The 22160-nt window shown below is 46.1% G+C and overlaps 1 protein-coding gene across 1 annotated transcript in view; it reads right to left on the bottom strand.

Moving 5' to 3' along the window:
* Positions 1-22160, bottom strand: part of LOC149441778 (Fc receptor-like protein 2) — a 75192-nt gene that overhangs the window by 46512 nt on the left and 6520 nt on the right. The window contains exons 4-6 of the mRNA XM_089656905.1: positions 21764-22021; positions 11748-12029; positions 6534-6812 (exon numbers count right to left, since the gene is read on the bottom strand). Coding sequence (XP_089513031.1) covers positions 6534-6812; positions 11748-12029; positions 21764-22021 — 819 coding nt within the window. The remainder of the gene's footprint in view (positions 1-6533; positions 6813-11747; positions 12030-21763; positions 22022-22160) is intronic.

The following is a 22160-nucleotide window of genomic DNA, read 5'->3' as shown; positions in this document are numbered from 1 at the left end:
TCTGACAGTTCTCTCACAACTTCTTCACATGTACAGTGGTTGAAACATCTGTATCCTAAATGTAAACTAATAGATACAATGTTTCAACCGCTAAACATGTGTTCCTTCTGTCAGAGAACTGTCAGAAATAGCGGAGCTCACTGCAGGGACACTTTTGCCGGCTGATCGGGAAATGTTCGATTCGCGCACCCGAAGTAGGCAAAATTTCGGTTTCGACACGAATCGAATATTTCCTGAAATTCGACTCGAATTCCGGTTCGCCTAGTTCGATTCGCTCATCTCTAGTTATAGCGTCTACAAATGGCAGCATAGACTTTGGAATTTTTTTTTTTTACTAGTAACGGTGGCAATGAGCGACTTATATTGGGACTGTGGCGGGCATTCTAACACAGCGGGGGAACTGACTTGGTGTCACTGACATCCCCAGTGACACCAATACAGTGATCAGTGCTAATAATAAGCACTGACACTGTACTAATGACATTGGGCAGGAAGGGGTTAACATGTGGTGTGATCAAAGGGTTAACTGTGTGCTGTTTTACTATGGGGGGCTGTGTGTGTACTTCACTGTAAGCACACTGCTTTAGATGGCTGTGCTATGCAGAGCCATACAAAGCAGTGTGCAGAAGCTGGCAGGGGAGAAAACTGTATTGTTTACATACAGTTCTCTCCCCCTGTCGGTAATACTAAGTGATCACTGGGTGCCAGCGAGTAATCACCAACCGGGACCCGGTGATTGACAGCTGAGGCCACGAACAGTGGTACGGGTAGGACGCGCACATGGCTAGTGCACGCCCCCTACACGGAAATAGAAAATTACATATATATATATATATATATATATATACATATACATGTGATTTTGCACACTCCTGTCGCCCTGTAGCAGTATTTCTGCTATACGGTGGTGGGAAAGCGGTTAAAAAAAAAAAAGGATAAGCAGCTCTACTGAATATATACATAAAAACAAATAAATGGTGAATGATAGATAACACTTCATAAAGTGCAGTCCAAAAGTCATATAAAAGTCTCTTTCTTCCAAGGTTTTGATGCTCAGGAGGGTGTTTATTTATTATTAGTTTATGTTTTGGGTCACTAGGGGGCAGCGCAGGACTATTCTTGGGGAATTTGAGTAGGAAGTTCCTGTTGTTCCTTCACTTTCTATAGCTGCAATGACAAATATTTGTCAGATCTACGACTATTTGTCCCCAAGAATTTGCCCATCTGTGATAAGCCAAAGAAAGCAGGAAATTTATATTAGCGGCAGTAACATTTGTAAGGGAGGGAATGCAGAACGGGGGTGAGGGATATCATCAAATCAAAGCCCAGCAATCAAAGGTCCTCATTCTTCATCCCAGTATTTTCTTTTTAGTTTTCACGTAATCGAAGACGATTCCACATATTAGGAATACGAGTAAAACGGAGAATACAAGATGGATTATATTCATTGTTGTATAATCTGTGAGATGAACTGTATAGTTATTAAAAAAAAACAAAAAAAACAGATTACAAAAAATAATTATTAAAAAAAGATTAAAAAAACAAAAAAAAAACAGATTACAAAACAATTATTATTAAAACAATTATAAAAATGATCATGCCAGACTGACTGCTGTTTCCTCATACCTATGAAAATAATTTGACATTTCTGAACAAGCAGCAAATACTTTTTAAAACAAGTTCCCATTTACCTCTGTAGCTATAGGCATTGCAAAGAAATTCATCTTTAAACTTCACACTTAGCCTTAAGGTGCACTGTGCCCAGACTATGAATGTTAAAGTTTTTTTTATACAATTCCTTAAAAAGGAACTTCACTCGCCCTAGAGATTTTTTTCACCCTCTTACCTTGTCCTTTGGGTTGTCCACAAAAAAAAAAAATCACACTCACCCGCTCAGCAAATCCAGCATTGTCTGGAGTAACCTACTGCTCCATCTCAGCACTCCTGGTCTTGTGCTGCACACGTAGCCTTAAAGATCACCTGTGTGCCCAGACTATGAATATTAATGTTTTTACAAATCCTTAAAAAAGAACTTCAATCACCTACAGTTTTTTATTTCACCGTCTTACTTTGTTTGTTGGGTTGTCCACAAAAAAAAAACATACTCACCCGTGTGGTAGGCCCTTTTCTGTTTCAACCCAACTGCGTTCACGCATTCAAAGTCAGTTCCATAAAGAAATGGTTTGACCAGTTTGGTGTGGAGGAACTCAACCCTACTGAACACCTTTGGGGTGAATTGGAATGTCAATTTGGAGGCAGGTCTTCTAGTCTAACATCAGAACCTGACCTCACCAATGGTGGTCAGATCCATAACCCTACTGAACACCCTTGGGATGAATTGTAACACCAGTTGTAAGCCAGGTCTTCTCATCCAACATCAGTACCTGACCTCAATAATGGTGACCAGCTCCATAAACCCCACTGAACACCCTTGGGATGAATTGGAACACCAGTTGTGAGCAAGGTCTTCTCATCCAACATCAGTAACTGACATCACCAATGGTGGCCAGCTCCATAAACCCTACTGAACACTGTTAGGATGAATTGGAACACCAGTTGTAAGCCAGGTCTTCTTATCCAACATCAGCACCTGACCTCACCAATGGTGGCCAGCTCTATAAACCCTACTGAACACCGTTAGGATGAATTGGAACACCAGTTGTGAGCCAGGGCTTCTCATCCAACATCAGTACCTGACCTCACTAATGGTGACCAGCTCCATAAACCCCACTGAACACCCTTGGGATGAATTGGAACACCAGTTGTGAGCAAGGTCTTCTCATCCAACATCAATAACTGACCTCACTAATGGCGGACAGCTCCATAAACCCTACTGAACACTTTTCGGACGAACTGAAACACCAGTCATGAGCCAGGTTATTATTATTATTATTATACAGGATTTATATAGACTGATAGAAGGAATAGAAGATTTTGTTATTAGCTGAAGGCAGGATAGGCTTCCCTGAAGAGAGAGGTTTTCAGAGATCGCCTATAAGTGGGCAGAGTAGGCGATAGTCTGATAGATTGGAGTAGAGAGCCCCAGAGGATGGGGGAGGCTCTGGAGAAGTCCTAGAGATGAGCAAGGGAGGAGGAGACAATGGAGCTAGAGAGCAGGAGGTTGTGGGAGGAGCAGAGAGGACGGTTTGGGTGATATTTGGAGGCAAGATTGGTGATGTAATTTGGTGCAGAGTTATAAAAACAGTCGAATGCAGTGAGTCTCGAAAGAAGCGAAGGATAGAGAGGGAGGGTTAGGGAGGACTTGAAATGTGCTCAGTGAGGAGAGAAGCAAACCAACTCCACCACCTTTCTGACCACTGGGTCTGGGTGAGTGAGTCCAGAGAAGGCCTCCATAGGAAAGGGCTGTGGAAGAAGCAGAATCTGATGCTTGAAGCCAGGTTTCTGTAATTGCTAGTAGGTTAACCCCCCTGGCGGTATTCCCGAGTGTAGCTCGGGGTAAAGTTTCAGTGCCACAAGCGGTAACCTCGAGCTACACTCGGGAATACACTGCAGCGCTGCTCCGGGATCTGTTCTTCACTTACCTTGTCCTGCGCTCCCGCGATGTCCCTCCTGTAATGTCCTCCGGCAGATGCAGGCATCTGTCTTCTGGGTTCCGTCCCCTGCAACGTCGGGACGTACGGGGGACGGAACTGGCAGGAAATTTGAAAGTTGTAAAAGTGACATTCACTAAATTCACTAAAATCACATAGTAAAACATTCCTGTATCAAACCATTTCACATACATTTTGTCCCGAGTGCTTTGTCCGGCGCCCTGCCTGCATTTTTACTGTTCTTTCTGCCTGGAAACTGAGAAAAGTCCATGGCGTCCAAAAAGCGTCCCTTTAGGTCAAAAGCGGGTTTAGACCGGCTAGAGAACAGCGATAGTAAATCAGAACCACTTGCAGAATTGAGTGATAATGATTCGTGGGGGAAATTCCTCATCAGACACTGAAAACGATTTTGCTACTTTGCTCAGTAATATGCGGACTTGGCGCTATATTTCAAATTTCAGTGTTTTTGGTTTGATTATATTATTCATTTTAAATTTATTATTATTATATTATTATTTTTTATGATTATTTATTAAATTATAATTTATGATTTCGTGTTTCAAATTTTAACATACCCAGGATGGTTACTAGACTCTTGTTCGGACAGATTTCAGTGAGTTATTCCTAAAAATTACAGGTCTACAATAGAAAAAATACATATTTCCATGCAAAAAAATGTACCGCTTTGAGCACAGAAATATGGACATAATCAGACCGCTAGGGAGGCTACGGTCATGGACAGAGGTGAGCTTATTACAGACAGAGCGGGCATTCCAGAGTGCACATGAAAAAGGGAGGGTGGTTTTTAAGAGTACTGGGACAGAGATTAAATTGAGTGGATTGCAGCTATTCCTGGAGGAAGGAGGGTTCCTGGTGTGGGGGTGAGATACTGGTGGACCAAGGTTTGGGGGATATCCCCAGAGGTAGGAGAAGAAGGGTGCCTGGTGTGGGGGTGAGATACTGGAGGACCATGGTTTGGGGGATATCCCCAGAGGTAGGAGAAGGAGGGTGCCTGGTGTGGGGGTAAGATACTGGAGGACCAAGGTTTGGGGGATATCCCCAGAGGTAGGAGAAGGAGGGTGCCTGGTGGGGTGAGATACTGGAGGACCAGGGTTTGGGGAGATTTTCCCAGAGGTTAGGAGAAGAAGGAGGGTGAGGAAAGTAAGGTGGGAATGGGATGTATGTGAGGGCACATGCCTTCCTGTCTTGGTGTTTGGGTCAGCAGGTGAGTAAAGTATCAGCAGGAGATGATGAGAGAAGTAGTAGGGAGATGGTAGCAGTGAGGGAGAGATGTATAAGCGTTGAGGTGGAGCAAAGGAGTAAATAAACGAGATTTTGAGAACAGAGGATAGTAATATGAAAAGAGGGAGTAGAGGTGGTATATTAAAAGATACATGGAGTGGGACTCAGACTTGTAGGAGATGTTTCCCGGTGTTTTTGCTTGCAGTCCATCCAGTGTGCAGTAGAGTTCTTTGTTGTATCTTCCAGCTTCTTGAGTTATCCTGCTTTAGATAAACTGCTGTGTTCAGCTGCTGCTTCACACTCCAGCAGAAAATGCACTCACACAGGAAAAATGCCGGTTGGTACTTAGACTCCACACCTCGGATGATCCCACTCCTCCACCACGGTGACCTGCCTGTGTACCTATCCTGCTGGTTTCAGGTGAGCCTTTCCACTGCTATAGCAACTGGTCTTCGAGCCTGACCCCGATCGTAACAAAATGGTTTCCTTGTACATGATTGGGTATTCTTTGCAAAGAGAAATTTTACCACATTCTTGAATTAAATAATTTTTTAATATTTCCTCCTCCCCATGCTCCTCCCCCTCACCTTTCCATCAAGATCAATAATACAACTATCAGTGCCTCCCCTCATGCCAGGGTACTGGGTGTAATCCTAGACTCTGACCTGCTCTTTCAGGCCCTAATACACTATATTGCCAAAGTATTGGGATGCCTGCCTTTACACACACATGAACTTCCAGTCTTAGTCCGTAGGGTTCAATATTGAGTTGGCCCCGCCCTTTGCAGCTATAACAGCTTCAACTCTTCTGGGAAGGCCGTCCATAAGGTTTAGGAGGGTGTCTATGGGAAGGTTGGACCATTCTTCCAGAAGCGTATTTGTGAGGTCAGGCACTGATGTCGGGGGAGGAGGCCTGGCTCCCAGTCTCTGCTCTAATTCATCCCAAAGGTCTTCTATCGGGTTGAGGTCAGGACTCTGTGCAGGCCAGTCAAGTTCCTCCATGCCAAACTCGCTCCTCCATGTCTTTATGGACCTTGCTTTGTGCGTTGGATGTTGGAACAAGAAAGGGCAATCCCCAAACTGTTCCCACAAAGTTGGGAGCATGAAATTGTCCAAAATGTCTTGGTATGCTAATGCCTTAAGAATTCCCATCACTGAAACTAGGGGTCCAAGCGCAACCCCTGAAACACAACCCCACACCATAATCCCCCTCCACCAAACTTTACACTGGAACACCTGAATCCAATGATTTGGAGGGGTGTCCCAATACTTTTGGCAATATAGTGTAGCTGTTGAAATCTTGCTGCCTTCACCTCTGTAACGTGTGAAGGCGTTCCAGTCACCTCCATGGCCACAGGTTTATAAAATCAAGCACCTAGGCATACAGCCTGGCCTGGGTCCTGACCTCAATCTGATAGAAAACCTTTGGGATGAATTAGAGCGGAGACTGTGAGCCAGGCCTCCTCCCCCGACATCAGTGCCTGACCTGACAAATGTGCTTCTAGAAGAATGGTCAAACCTTCCCATAGACAACCTCCTAAACCTTGTGGACGGCCTTCCCAGAAGAGTTGAAGCTGTTATAGCTGCAAAGGGCGGGGCCAACTCAATATTGAACCCTACGGACTAAGACTGGGGGGTCATTAAAGTTCACGTGCGTGTAAAGGCGGACAGACCAATACTTGGGGCAATATAGTGTATGTAGGTTAACTTACTTTTTATAACTGATGGTGAAACAACTTACCTCTTATCCAGACAAAAACATCCTCACTCTTCTTAGAAATGTTGGATGCAGATCTCACTTCACAGGAATAATACCCAGAATCCTCCAGTTGAGCGGACTGGACTCCATATTGATCAGATAAACTGAATTCCCTAACATTGCATCCATCTCTGTAGAAAGCAAACTGCAGTTCTGCCCTCTGTCTGAGCGGACTGAGACTTGTGTCACACTTCATGGTCATGTTGTCACCTTCTAATACTTCCAATGTGCTTACATTTAGCACTGGGGTGACAAACAGCTCTGAAAAAAATAAGCAATAAAAAAAATCATATTTGCTAGAAAGGATGCGTGTCAACATTCTGCAAAAATTTGATGAAATTTGTGACCATTAAAGCTGAATTCCAGGTATGGATTTTTTTATAGTTACACTGGTTCATATGGGACTAATGTTGAAGCAGAGAATCAACATAGCAGTAACCACTACTACAGTCTTTGCCACTTTCCTCTGGGTCCAAGGGGTTTGCTCACTTGGCACAGGTGACATTCACAGAACTTCTTTCACTTTGCTCAATGCAAAGCATGCAAGCCATTCCCTAATTTGATGAGGTGGAGAGGTGGGATGGTTACTATTTCCATCTCGCCCAATAAAGGAAAGCCTTGCACTAAGTGAAAAAAATTGGTGGTAAGTGGGAAGAATGCTTCTTACATTGGTGGCTATTGTGAAGAATGCCCCATACACTGGTGGCCACCAGGAAGAATTCTCCTTACATTGGCAGCCACAGGGAAGAATGCTCCTTACATTGGTGGTCCGTGGGAAGAATGCCCCCCTTACAGTGCTGTTGTGAGTGTACCTCTTACGTACAGTCTTCGCCATTCTCCTACAGGTCCTAGGGGTTTGCTTGCTTGGCACAGGTGCCAGTCACAGAACATCTTTCATTTTTCTCAATGAAAGAATGCAAGCCATTCCCTAATTTCATGAAGTGGAGAGGTGGGATGGTGATGCCACTATTTCCACCTCACCCAATAAGGGAAAGCCTTTCACTCATTGAGATAAATGAAAGGGCATTCTGTGAATCGCACCTGTGCCAAGTGAGTGACTCTCTGTAGCTTCTAGGCAGCAGGGCAGCCACTAGGCCTGCCTTTCTCAACCTTTTTACCCCAGAGGAACCCTTTAAACAATTTTTAAGTCTTGTGCAACCCCTGATAAAACCAAAGTATTGGGAGACAGTGGGAAGAATGTTTCTTACATTGGTGGCCATTGGGAAGATTGCACCTTACATTGGTGGTCAGTGGGAAGAATGTTTCTTACATTGGTGGCCATTGGGAAGAATGCCCCTTACATTGGTGGTCAGTGGGAAGAATGTTTCTTACATTGGTGGCCATTGGGAAGATTGCGCCTTACATTGGTGATCAGTGGGAAGAATGATCCTTAAATCAGTGGCCAGTGGGAAGAATGTTTCTTACATTAGTGATCAGAGGGAAAAATGCTCCTTACACTGGTGGCTATTGGGAAGAATGCTCCATAAACTGGTATCCAGTGGAAAGATTGCTTCTTACATTGGTGGCCAGTAGGAAGAATGCTCCTTACATTGGTGGTCAGTGGGAAGAATGCTCCTTGAATTGGTGTCCAGTGGGAAGAATTACCACTACATTGGTGGCCAGTGATAAGAAGGCTCCTTACACTGGTGACCAGTGGGAAGAATGTTCCTTACATTGGTGGTCATTGGGAAGAATGTCCCTTACATTGGTGATCAGTGGGAAGAATGTCCCTTACAATGGTGGTCAGTGGGAAGAATGCTCCTTGCATTGGTGGTCAATGAGAAGAATGCTCTTTACATTGGTGGTCAGTGGGAAGAATGCCCCCCTTACAGTGGTGTTGTGAGTGTCACCCTTACATACAGCTAAAACAAGTAATTGGTGTCAGTCAGCTGGCTCTTGCAAGAGGCACTAGCCCCAGAATTATGCAGCACCATCAAATGGGAGGTCATAAAGCCACAGCTCAAGGAACCTCAAGCAACTGTTGAAGGAACCCTGGTTGAGATAAGGCTGTACTAGGCACAAAGCAGCGATCGCTGTTGTATTGGTGAATACTACAGAGATTCTTTGCTTCCATCATGGTCCTATAGGTATGCAATATGCATGCTTACATTGTGCCAAGCTGTAACTATGCAAAAAAAAATCAAAATCTAGAGTTCAGCTTTAACATCAATGAATTTTGCCAAAAAAATCAACAAAGTTTGACAATAACATTATCAATTTTGGAGTCAATTAGGTTTAAATTTTACAGAAATGTAATAAAATGTTGCTGCTCATCTCCATAAGTTGTGTGTAGCCTAAACGCATAGTTACATAGTTAGTCTGGCTGAACAAAGACAAAAGTCCATCCAGTTCAACCATCAAAAAAAAAAAAAAAAGTTAGAATCCTACACCCACAGTTGATCCAGATCCAGCATGTGTTGGACATAATTGTAATGGTTGGGTGATAGTCTGTAATTCTGCACAGATTGTCTTTTAATCTAAGCCTGGGGGTATATTTGTGATCTGTTCAGCGATAACTCACATTCACCTTTTATCATAATAGGGATGAAGTCACTACGTTTCCTCACTTTGCCATTTGAAGCTCTCACGTCACAGGAATAAGTCCCAGAATCCTCCAGCCTGGCAGAATGGACTTCATATTGACTGGATGAACTGAATTCCTGAACTTTCCATTCATCTCTGTAGAAAGCAAATTGCAGTATTGTGCTCTGTTTGAACATGAGTCCTGTTACACATCTCAGAGTCATGGGATCTCCATCTACCATCGGATTTTGGATTTTCACAATTCTTGGACTTTCGAACAGTTCTGCAGAGAGGAAAATCCAGGAGGAAAAATATTACTGCTTTTTCTATGTGCAAAAACAACAGGTGAGCTACTAGCATGCTATGAGACCCCTGACCCAGGTTGAGGTGGCTATGCACTACAACAAGGGTTAATTAGCATTATGATTCAGTTTGGAGTTAGTATTAGACTTTGGGTGAAATTTTTTAGGGATTACATGCTGAGAATAAATATTAAGTGCTCAATAAATAGTGGTAAGGCTAAAGCTAAGGTTGTAATTGAATGTAAGAATTTGTTACATTGGACCAGCTTGGATCAATCTAAGTATGTATTTGGACTGGACAAGGTGAAGATTGTGATACCACCACACCACCTTCTCCAACCAGAGAACACTTTGCATTCATTGGGAAAAAGCAAAGTGTTCCCTGAATGGTGTCTCTGCGAGCAGACACCTTCCTTTGTTCACAATGCAGCAGGACAGCCGCTTGGCACAGGACTCGGAAGCTAGCAGAGATCACTAGAGTATTGATGCCTACTACATTGATCTCCAACTTACATGGATATCCCACAAGCATAGAACATACAAACGTACATTGGTGCAAGCTGGACCAATGTAACTATGTAAAAATTGCCATACCTAAACTTCCGCTTTAACCGGAATGAAGAAGACGGTTGGAAAGATGGTAGCTGCATTAGTGGTGCATGCTGGGGAAGGGTTTAAACATTTGGGAGTGACCTTGGAAAGCCTATGTTGCTTCCCAGGCTCTTCCTGGAGAGTGTATTTTGCTCAGGGGCGGACTGACCATTTGGAAACTCGGGCACTGCCCGAGGGCCCGGGGTCAGTAGGGGGCCCCATGAGATGCTCCTGGTACCTTATTCATAGGCGCTTTTGAATTTGGGCAAGGACACAGGGGCCCCATGATCCTCTATTGCCCGGGGGCCCCATGAGTTGTCAGTCCGCCCCTGATTTTGCTGTTTATTCCTGTCCTAAACTTTGAGGCCTGAAGCTTCCTGCTGTCCTCTAGGAAGGTGATTGTTTGGATTGGAACATCAGGAGTGAAGACTTTGCTGCTGAAGAGTGTCCTGAAGAGCTGGGGAGAAGCTTATATTAGTGAACATTGCAGGAAGTTCTGGTGGCTCATCCAAGGGGTTAGTGTGCTGAACTGAAGCTGATCCAAATCTGAATAAAGAGCTCTGGCCTCCTTAATGTTCCTTTTTCTGTTTTGAGTAGAAATTTGTGGTCTGCACTTTTCTTTCTTTTGGGTATCCTGTGCCCTATTCCCTTACTGTTTGAGATTATCTGGTCATATAACAAACTCTGTAGAACTGTCTTAAAGTGACTGGCACCCAATCTCTTTCACCCCCCAAGTCAACGATCCAACTCTTAGGTTGACTATTAAAAGGAGCAGGAGCTGGAAGGAGTTAAGCCTGACTTGTGGAAACCAAAGTCTACAAGCTGATCAGAGACAAGGACACTGTGGAGCCTGTTCCTGGCCTACCTTTAGCCACTTGTAAAGTGGTCTGGAGGAATGTTTCTTCAAAGAGACTCACAATATGGTACAAGGATCTGGCATGGATAGCGATTCAAAAAGGGGTTGAGAACTTTCATGCATGCCAAAAACCTGTGGAGATATCGGCATTGCCCCTTTTGCATCATTCACGCAGAAACTGCTTTGCACGTCTTCCAACAGTGCCCCTTTGCACAGGACCTGTTGAGGGCCCAAGAGCATGAACTCGAAAACTTTGTACTGTGGGTCACTAGAAAGGGCCTCAACCACCAGAATGAGAGGACAGGGTGCCAACCATCAGTAAATTAATGGTCAGTTTGTATTGATGTCTATTGAAGACTATTGCAGACTGGTCCACAGTCTACTCATAGAGTATAAACCTATGGACTTTAATGAGGAAAAGGACATCTGAGAAGATTTCTCCTTCCCCCACTCTCCCTTATGTGTCTTTGTTCTTTAATAAAACTTTGGACCTGTGAACTGTTTCCTCCTCCCCTATTCCTCCTCCCTATCCCCGATCACACCAGATGCCTAATGAAATGTTTTGAACAGTTTGATTTGTTGATGCCAGGTAGGATGTGCTGGTCAGGGGTCCAAGTCAGCACTGTGCATTTGACATTGTGCTGCTTGGTATTTAGTGGTACCTTAGGGCCCACATAATGTTTAAATTAAATGTCAGCCCCCTGAGCCACTTGGGGGTCCCTAATGGATTGTAGGGGGTGAGGGGTGCTACATACCAGGAGGTTTGTGCATCTCTTGTATTTAGGGACTATTGCAGTTCAGCCTGGGCATCATTGAAAGTTTGGAGTGAAATTATGGTTCATTCATTTGTTATTAAATGTTAATCCTCACAAACCTGTTATAAAATGTTCCGCAATCCCTTGGTTGGTCCTGTGACTGACTCACCGTTTATCCCGACCAATATCTCCTGACTCCTCTTCTTTACACTGTTGCTTGCAGTTGTCACTTCACAGGAATATTTCCCAGAGTCCTTCACCTGAGCAGATTGAACTCTATATTGATTATACAAAGTGAATTCTTTGACATTCCGTCCATCTTTGTAAAAATCAAATTTCAGTTCTGCCCTCGGTCTGAGAGGGCTGAGACTGGTGTCACATGTCAGGGTCATCTCATCACCTTCTATCACTGGATCCGGGGTCACTTTTATCTTTGGGATTTCAAATAGCTCTAAAAAGTAATCACATAGACAATCTGTAATAGTAATGTATCTTTTTGTTTTGATGAGTGCAGAATTCACATCACACCGTACAAAATGGGCTGATGCAAGTGCAATACTTTCAACTTATTGCCTTCCTCCTTGCCCTGTTTTATTTATTTTCACTGTCAGGGAAGTACGGATTATGTTCGTGGCAGAACAGCCTTGTAAACTGACTGTGCCCTGGACTGTAGCTGATAACTGCTGCGGAACGTCTTCCTTTGTTACTGCTGTATTATCTTTCTGCAGTGTGGACAAGGTTAAACTGAATGTTCATTAACACAGAAGTGCTGCAGCCTTCTTTATGGAGACCACTTTTTAATGCTGATCTAGGGTGTGTTTCCAGTGCATGGGGAAGCCATCTTGGCTGGGTCTGATTTGTTCCTAGAGGAGGATGATTGCTTGCTGTAACAGAGCAAGAAGAAGGGGGGGCTGGTAGGCTGCTGAGGTAAAAGGAGAGGACTGTCTTGATGCAAGCAGGTATGTGGGGAAAAGACTGGGCTGCTGTTAGCTGAATGAATCCCTGTCATAGCTGATGGGTGAGAACTCAGAGAAGCAAAGAAAGAGATGGAGAACCTTCTCCCTGGGAGGGTGTGAGGTGTGAATTCGATGCCTGGCAAGATTAGACTGTAGTGGAAAGCACTTCTAATGCTCGTGAGGAAGGAAAGGAGAGACTGTCTGAGGAGGATTTAAAGAGAGACATCACAGCAAGTCCTATCCCGCTCTGAGGACTAGAACTGAACCAGACTATGTGCTTGGAGACCCAGAAGGGGGGTCCTGGGTCTGGTAGGAGAGAAACACCATACAAGTTAATCTCTTGTCTGCTTGTGCTTTTTTCAAGGGCCCCAACTTTGCCGGCCAATATTTTTTTCCTTCAATCACTGGCCAGTAGGATTAAACTGGGACTCATTGTCAGGAATGGACTTGCCAATAATGGTGGGACTCACCTGTCTTGTGGGCTGCAGTACCAGGGCTGGCCAGCGGGTGCTCTCTGCTGACTTCTCCTGTTTGATCCCTGGCTTGTGACCCTGACCATTCTCTCCGCCTGCTCCTCCTGTACCTACCTGCCCGATAGTTATCGACCCGGCCTGCCTGACTACGTTGTGCACTATATGTGTATGTACCTGTGTATCTGTATCAGTTTAGGTTTGGGTTTGTTTCACCTTGTTGTATGTATTTGTGTTAGCTTGGGGTTTGGTGCACTGCGTTTATGTTTGTATTGTTTGTCTTAATAAATTGTCTTATTTATACCTTATCTGAAGCCTACGTTTCCCTGTGTCAGTCCACACACTTCTGGTCACACCCGCATCTCTGACATTACACCAAGGCCAATCTGACCAGAAGTGACTGCACAGGGAAGCCATCTTGGCTTGTTGCTGGGAAGGATGGATCTTGATGAGGTTGTGTATTTGTTGCTGCTGGTTTTTGATGACAGAGAATATGCTTATCAGACTCTGAGGGAGTATCCCCGGGATCAACTGCTAGAATGTATACGGATCGCTTATGTTCTAGTAGATCAGGGCACAGAGTTTTCTGAGGTGCAACCTTTGATTCAGGTTTGTGTAGAGTTGGCTTCATCTGGTACCCCTGAAAGCAGGAATGACTTTTTGCCACCATTTAGTGCAGACCAGGTAGAGTCCCTGGTATGGTTATTAGAGGATGATGTGGATTGCTTCTTGGAACATTATGCTGCATGTTCACAACAGGTATTAAGGGATTGTATAAACGCAGTGCAGTCTTTGACCAGACAGGTTTTGTGTAAGCTGAGCTTTGTTCAACCCATACTGCAGACATGGTCAGACTTGTTGCACCCAGCCTCAGTCAGCATACAACGTCATTCCTCCGCTCAAGGCACTCTTCCTGCATCCCCGACAGCACCCCCAGTGATGGCCCAGTATACTCTGCTAACTACCACATATCAGTCCTCTGCTCCCACTCGCTGCACCTATCCTTTCTTTAACCCTGTAAAGAAGTCCTCTGTAGCAACTGCTCCTTCCTCTGTTCCATCCTCCAGCTCTTCTCTGTCTTCAGCTGCTCCATCCGTTTACAAACCTGCGCTTACTTACAGTGCTCCGATAACTAAAACCAGGAAAAGGCGAAAATTCTTTCCAATCAATACCATCCTGCCAGTATCCAAACCGGTCAGCCTGCCATCTGAGAACCCGCCTTCCGTGGTGCAGCCTGGTGCCTCGGCGCCCACAATTCAGCCTGATGTCTCTACCCAGCCTGATGTCTTTTTTTTTTTTTTTTTTTAATTTAAATATTTATTAAATTTTTCATGTTAATACAAAAACCCAAAAAAGGGAAAAAAATTCTCATACAAATAAACATTTCTAACATTTCTATCTTTCCCTTACTAAAAACTCTTTTCTTTCCCATCCCACTACCCCCCCTTCGCACCCCTCATCCCCCCTCCTCCCCCTCTGTAGACTCTAGCCCATTCTACTCTCTTGAGGCTTATTAATTTTTTTGCTAACATCCTGGTTCATATTTTCCTATATTTCTCTTTCAATCCTGCTCTTTCCCATTTTTCCCATCTCCTGAAATAAACTCTCATCTTATCTTCCTGTATATGGTATGATCTTTCCATTCTACCTATCTGGTTTACTCTATTAATCCAGTCTTCCTCCTTCGGTACCTCAGCCTTCCGCCAAAACTTAGGTATCAACCCTTTCGCCGCATTCAAGAAATACCAAATACCTGAGTCTTTATATTTATTTACTGATGTCTCCACATTGTGTAGGAGGCACGTCGTTGGGTCTAACCCTATGTCAATTTCAGTTATTTCTTTAATCAATTTGACTATTATCTTCCAAAAAGCCTGGATTTTCGGACATTCCCACCATATGTGAAACACCGTGCCCATCTCTCCACACCCTCTCCAACACTTATTTGAGTTCTCCCCATTCATCTTGTGCTCTACACTCGGTGTAATGTGCCATCGTGTCACACACTTATAATTAACCTCAACCTCTCTCATACTCACATTATCGTGTATCAATCTAAACATCTTTCTCTGTCTATCTTCATCAAACCCAACTCCCATATCTCTTTCCCATTTTGTGATAAAACTTGACTTTGTGTTTGTGTCTTATTCTGTGAGTATTCTATACACTTTTGAAATACCGTGCTTCCCATCCCTTCGTGTCTCTAACAACCTTTCAAACATATTCCACTCCTGTTTTACTCTCAGGGGTTTCGGTAGATTTCCAATAAAACATTTCAATTGATGATATTTCCACTCATCTATTCTATTAAAAATATCTCCCTCATTCTCTATTAAATCTTTAAGTGATCTCAATTCCCCCTCCACCAAAACATCTCTCAGTTGAGTATCCTCCTTTCTAAACCATCTCCCTGATATCTTATTTTTTCCCGGAGGAAAGTAATCAGTATTTGTGAGAGGCATTAATATAGAATTAAATTCCCATTTCATGTTTTTGTGTAAATTGTCCCATATCCTAAGAACATTTAGAGTGTAGATACTTGTGCTTTCTTTAATTCCCCTAAACTGTGGTGGAACCCATATCATCTGGTTCAATCTAATGCCACTAAGATCATTTTCAATTGTTACCCAACTTTTCCCCTTATGGTTAAATGTCCAGTCATATATTCTTGCTAAAACCACTGCTTTATAGTATCTCTTGACATCTGGTAGACCCAATCCCCCTTTCTCTTTAGTCCTGCTCAATGTTTCATATGCTATTCTGGGTTTTTTATTCTTCCATATGTATCTTGTTAACGTTTTTTTCATTATCTTAAAGAAGGCTTCTGGGATTTTAATTGGTACCATTTGAAATCTATACAGTATTTTAGGCATAATTACCATTTTGACTAAGTTTATACGTCCTATCCAGGATGGATTTCCTCCTTCCAGTCTTTTTAAATCTTCCCTGATCTCATTTATCAAAGAGATATAGTTTAATCTATACAGATGCTTAGATGAGGCAGTGAGTTTTATTCCTAGGTATTTTATCTCTTTTTCTCTCCATATAAAGGGGAATTCTTTTTATAGTTTTTCTTTTTCGTTCTTTGATATATTAATATTCAGGATCTCTGTTTTCGTTGGATTAATTTTTAAATTTGATAGTTCACCGTACTCCTTCAGAATCTTCATTATATTTGGGAGAGTTATTCGGGGGTTCCCCACATAGAACACTAAGTCGTCCGCAAAGGCCGCTACTCTGTGTTCTATAGATTCTATCTGAATTCCCCTTACCGATCCGCTATTTCTTAATATTGACAACAAAGGTTCGAGTGACAATACATATAGCAGGGGGGATAGTGGGCAGCCTTGTCTTGTACCATTGGACATTCCAATGGGTTCTGATCTCTCCCCATTTACCGTGATGATTGCAGTAGGCTCCCTATATAATTTACTTATCCACTCTCGCATTCTATCGCCTATCCCCAGCACTTTTAAGTTGTCCATCATAAAGCCCCAGTCCACTCTATCAAATGCCTTCTCTGCATCAATTGACAAGAGCACCACCGGGGCTTTCCCTTTTCTACTTTTCTGAATAAGCATGAGCATAAGTCGTTATCTCTACCTTCTCTCCCCGGTACAAAGCCCACCTGGTCTCCATGTATCCATTCAGGCATCAAGTCCCTCAACCTGTTTGCTAACACCTTTGCATACAGTTTAGTGTCAGTGTTCAATAATGAGATAGGTCTATAGCTGGAGCACTGAGATGGATCTTTTCCCTCCTTATGAATAAGCACTACATGGGCCTGTCCCAGCCTGATGTCTTTACCCAGCCTGATGTCCTTACCCAGCATGATGTGTCTACCCAGCCTGATGAACTGATCCAGCCTGATGATCCTATTATGCCATATGACTCAGTGCCCGCAGTCTTGCCAGATGACTCGATGCCCGCTGTTCCGCCAGACGACTCGGTGCCCGCTGTCTTGCCAGTTAACTCGGAGCCCGCAGTCTTACCAGACGACTCCGTGCCCGCAGTCTTGCCAGACGACTCCGTGCCCGCAGTCTTGCCAGACGACTCCGTGCCCGCAGTCTTGCCAGACGACTCGGTGCCCGCTGTTCCGCCAGACGACTCGGAGCCCGCAGTCTTGCCAGACGACTTGGTGCCCGCAGTCTTGCCAGACGACTCGGTGCCCGCAGTCTTGCCAGACGACTCGGTGCCCGCTGTCTTGCCAGTTGACTCGGAGCCCGCAGTCTTGCCAGACGACTCAGTGCCCGCAGTCTTGCCAGACGACTTGATGCCCGCTGTTCCGCCAGACGACTCGGTACCCGCTGTCTTGCCAGTTTACTCAGAGCCCGCAGTCTTGCCAGACGACTCGGTGCCCGCAGTCTTGCCAGACGACTCGATGCCCGCTGTTCCGCCGGTTGACTCAGAGCCCGCTGTTGTGCCTGGTGACTCGGGGTCCGTGGTCTTGCCAGATGACTCGGAGCCCGCGGTCTTGCCAGATGACTCGGAGCCCACGGTCTTGCCAGACGATCCAATGCCTGATGACCCAGTGCCCGCTGTCATGCCTGGTGACCCGATGCCCGCGGTCTTGCCAGACGATCCAATGCCTGATGACCCAGTGCCCGCTGTCATGCCTGGTGACCCGATGCCCACTGTCGTGCCTGATGACTTGATGCCCGCTGTCGAGCCAGACGATCCAATGCCTGATGACCCAGTGCCCGCTGTCATACCTGGTGACCCGATGCCCGCTGTCGTGCCAGTTGACTCAGAGCCAGCTGTCACGCCTGGTGACTCGGTGCCCACTGCCTTGCCAGATGACCTGATGCCTGGTGACCCGATGCCCGCTGTCGTGCCTGGTGACCCGATGCCCGCTGTTGAGCTAGATGACCTGGTGCCCGCGGTCGAGCAAGACGATCATATGTCTGATGACCCGGTGCCCGTTGTTGTACCTGGTGACCCGATGCCCGCTGTCAAGCCAGATGGCCCGGTGCCTGCCGCCCTGCCTTGTTGCCCGGTGCCCGCCACCCTGCCTGGGGGCCCGGTGCCCGCTGCTCCGCCTGGTGGCCCGGTGCCCGCCGCCCTGCCTGGGGGCCTGGTGCCCGCCGCCCTGCCTGGGGGCCTGGTGCCTGCTGCTCGGCCTGGTGGCCCAGTGCCTGCTGCCCTGCCTGGTGACCCGATGCCCGCTGTTGAGCCAGATGACCTGGTGCCCGCGGTTGAGCAAGACGATCATATGTCTGATGACCCGGTGCCCGCTGTTGTACCTGGTGACCCGATGCCCAGATGTCGAGCCAGATGCCTGCCGCTCCGCCTGGAGGCCCAGTGCCTGCCGCCCTGCCTGGGGGCCCGGTGCCCGCCGCTTCGTCTGGGGGCCCGGTGCCCGCCGCTCCGCCTGGTGGCCCGGTGCCCGCCGTTCCGCCTGGTGGCCCGGTGCCTGCTGCCCTGTCTGGTGGCCCGGTGCCCGCCGCCCTGCCTGGGGGCCCGGTGCCTGCTGCTCCGCCTGGTGGCCCGGTGCCTGCCGCCCTGCCTGGGGGCCCGGTGCCTGCTGCTCCGCCTGGTGACTCGGTGCCCACTGCCTTGCCAGATGACTCGGTGCCCGCTGTCGATCCAGATGACCTGATGCCTGGTGACCCGATGCCCGCTGTCGTGCCTGGTGACCCGATGCCCGCTGTTGAGCCAGATGAACTGGTGCCCGCGGTCGAGCAAGACGATCCAATGTCTGATGACCCGGTGCCCGTTGTTGTACCTGGTGACCCGATGCCCGCTGTCAAGCCAGATGGCCCGGTGCCTGCCGCCCTGCCTTGTTGCCCGGTGCCCGCCGCCCTGCCTGGGGGCCCGGTGCCTGCTGCTCCGCCTGGTGCCCGCCGCCCTGCCTGGGGGCCTGGTGCCAGCCGCCCTGCCTGGGGGCCTGGTGCCTGCTGCTCGGCCTGGTGGCCCGGTGCCTGCTGCCCTGCCTGGTGGCCCGGTGCCCGCCACTCCGCCTGGGGGCCCAGTGCTCGCTGCTTCGCCTGGTGGCCCGGTGCCTGCCGCCCTGCCTGGGGGCCTGGTGCCTGCTGTTTCGCCTGGTGGCCCAGTGCCTGCTGCCCTGCCTGGTGGCCCGGTGCCCGCTGCTCCGCCTGGTGGCCCGGTACCCGCTGCTCCGCCTGGTGATCCGGCGTCCAGCCTGATGTGCCTCCGTCCGGTGCCCAGCCCGACGTGCCTCCGTCCGGTGTCCAGCCCGAAGTGCCTCCGTCCGGTGTCCAGCCCGAAGTGCCTGCGTCCGGTGTCCAGCCCGAAGTGCCTCCGTCCGGTGTCCAGCTCGAAGTGCCTCCGTCCGGTGTCCAGCCCGATGTGCCAGTCTTTGATATCCCGCCAGTCACCAGACCCGGCGGGTGGGACATTTTGCCCAGCTAGGACTGCTTGGAGTGTCCTGAGGTTGCTCCTTGAGGGGGGGGGGGTACTGTCAGGAATGGACTTGCCAATAATGGTGGGACTCACCTGCCTTGTGGGCTACAGTACCAGGGCTGGCCAGCGGGTGCTCTCAACAACCAGAGGTTCACTTCGGCAATTAGCCATCACCTGGGGCTGATTGCAGGTGTATTTAAGGAATGGCCAGACCTGCAGTCTGTGCCTTGGTGTGTGTTTTTCCATGGGCCCCTGTACCCTGTAACCTGCATTCCTGTTCCTGTCCCTGTCCCTGCCTGACTTGTTGCCGACCCTGCCTGATCCTGACCTCTGCTGACTTCTCCTGTTTGATCCCTGGCTTGTGACCCTGACCATTCTCTCCACATGCTCCTCCTGTACCTACCTGCCCGATAGTTATCGACCCGGCCTGCCTGACTACGTTGTGCTCTATATGTGTATGTACCTGTGTATCTGTATCAGTTTAGGTTTGGGTTTGTTTCACCTTGTTGTATGTATTTGTGTTAGCTTGGGGTTTGGTGCACTGCGTTTATGTTTGTATTGTTAGTCTTAATAAATTGTCTTATTTATACCATATCTGAAGCCTGCATTTCCCTGTGTCAGTCCACACACTTCTGGTCACACCCGCATCTCTGACACTCATATAGCAAGTTAGGACTGTATTTATATGCTGTTAGGTGAATGCAGATCGGTTTTGTTAATTACTGTTAGTCAGAATACTGCAGGTGTTTAACATTTTACTGATTGTACAAATGCACTTATTAATTCTCTCTTCTTTCAGGCTACAAGTGGCCTAATAAATTCTTTGAAATACCTCAAGGTGTGTCGATAGGAAACTGCCACCCCACTCACCCTGGAGGGGTTCCTGAAGACGTTCAGTCAGTAATGAAACACAGGCGGGACTTCCAGTAATGTCATTTCTGCTCGGTGGAACACACACTGGCTCCAGGGTGAGCGGAGCAGCCGCAGTTCCTGATTCTTGGTGAGCTATTAATTCTGGGTGCCAGGATGGTCACCTTGCTATTGCGAGTGCCTTTTATTTTATTTTGAACAGTTTTTAATAATGACGGTGCACAATACTTATTGGTCTGTGTCTCTCATGACTCCCATGTGTGATTGAATACGCCTGTGGAGGTCTGGTTTTGTGCCTCTTGGGGGTGATCTTTTCTGGAGGAGGAGAATGTTACATTAAGAGCACTGATAGACCTTCTTACAAGGGGTCAACTAAATCCGGTGAGTGGGCACAGATTGGACACTTTATTCATATTTTGACACATAGTATTTCATTAGTATTTATTAAATGGCGCAGCTCTCTTTTTTCTTTAGTTTTTAGAGGTATTTAAATACATTTGGTGAGCTGCAGCTGGATATTTTTATACATACTGCCTATACATATTTTCTATATTTATATGATTTACACATGTGTTCATTTTATTTTTCTGATTGAGGTTTTTGAAGCATGGGTGTCCTTTTTTTTTATAATTCCCTGGCCACTGTGGCCGAGGAAAAAGCTGATCAAGCACTATCTGTTCTTGATCAGCTTCAATGGAACAATGGGGTCCAGAGGTGACATGTAAAGCTTTAATATGCCCCTGATGCCTTTTAAGGGCTGGTTCACACTATAGAAGCGCAGTCCAGATGCGTTACGGATGTGTTTTTGCATGTGCATTTTTATGGCGTTTTTGGTGCATTCCGGTGCTTTTTTTTATGTGTTTTTGACGTGCTTTTTTTATACATTTCAATTAATTTTTTCCCTCTCTTTTTCTTCAATTCAAATAGGGACATGTGTGTTCCAGTGCGTTTTTGGTGCACTCCAGTGCATTCCAGTGCATTTTTAATGCTGAGCACTACTAAAACGCTACTAAAATGCTACTAAAAACACTATTACCAGCACTTTTTCCCAGCGTTTTTTGAACTTAAAAAAAAACCCACTAGTGTGCATGGAGCCTTAAGCATTGCCTTTGGACAATTTTAGATACCAAAGTTTGTCACCATTTCAGGAGTGAATTCTTAAGGCTTGGCATGTTCGGTGTCTATTTACTCGATGCAACCCCATTTTCATATTTTTCACCAAAATTGGATAATATCATGTGTTTGTGTGCACTAAAAGTAACCTTTCATCACTCTAGTCAAAATATGGGTTTGATTAAACATTGCAGTAACATCGTTTGACATAAATAAAAAAAATTGGAACTACTACCATTTTTTTTCCCCAGGGTCTCTGCTTTCAGAAAATATAAAATGTTTGGGTGCTTAACTCATCTTCAGGACTAAAATGTGCATTTAAAAGTGGGCACAAATGTAAACTGGTAGCCAAAGGTTTAATAAAACCCTAAAGCTATGTTAAAGCTTAGATAGGTAAAGATCCTATGACTTACTTTGTATGGAGATAAAAGCTTCATCTGTGAACGTTGCATTTGGATACAAAGTTATTTCCTTTGTACATTTGTATCTCCCACTGTTCATCCAGTTTACTATTCCTACATGTAATGTAGATGTATATCCCTGGTTTGGAATGACAGAATCTTCCTTGTAGAAAGTTGTATATTTTTCCATGTAGCCAAAACGATGGCGACATTCCAAAGTCAGATCATCTCCTTCATGAACATAGAGCGGAACCTTCAGGATCACCAGGTCTGGAACACATAGTCACATCACACGATCAAATGATGGTTACAGGACACAGTATTGCTTCTACAATGAGGTTCATTTGTAGTATGGGCAGAGCTGGGACTAGGAGGGGCAGCAGGGGCAGCTGCCCCGGGTGCAGTGTGT

Source organism: Staurois parvus, unplaced genomic scaffold (assembly GCF_062004578.1).
Source record: "Staurois parvus isolate SC_StPar_1 unplaced genomic scaffold, SC_StPar_1.0 ptg000948l, whole genome shotgun sequence".
In the NCBI taxonomy this organism is placed as follows: Eukaryota; Metazoa; Chordata; class Amphibia; order Anura; family Ranidae; genus Staurois; species Staurois parvus.
This window is presented reverse-complemented; position numbering and strand designations above follow the sequence as displayed.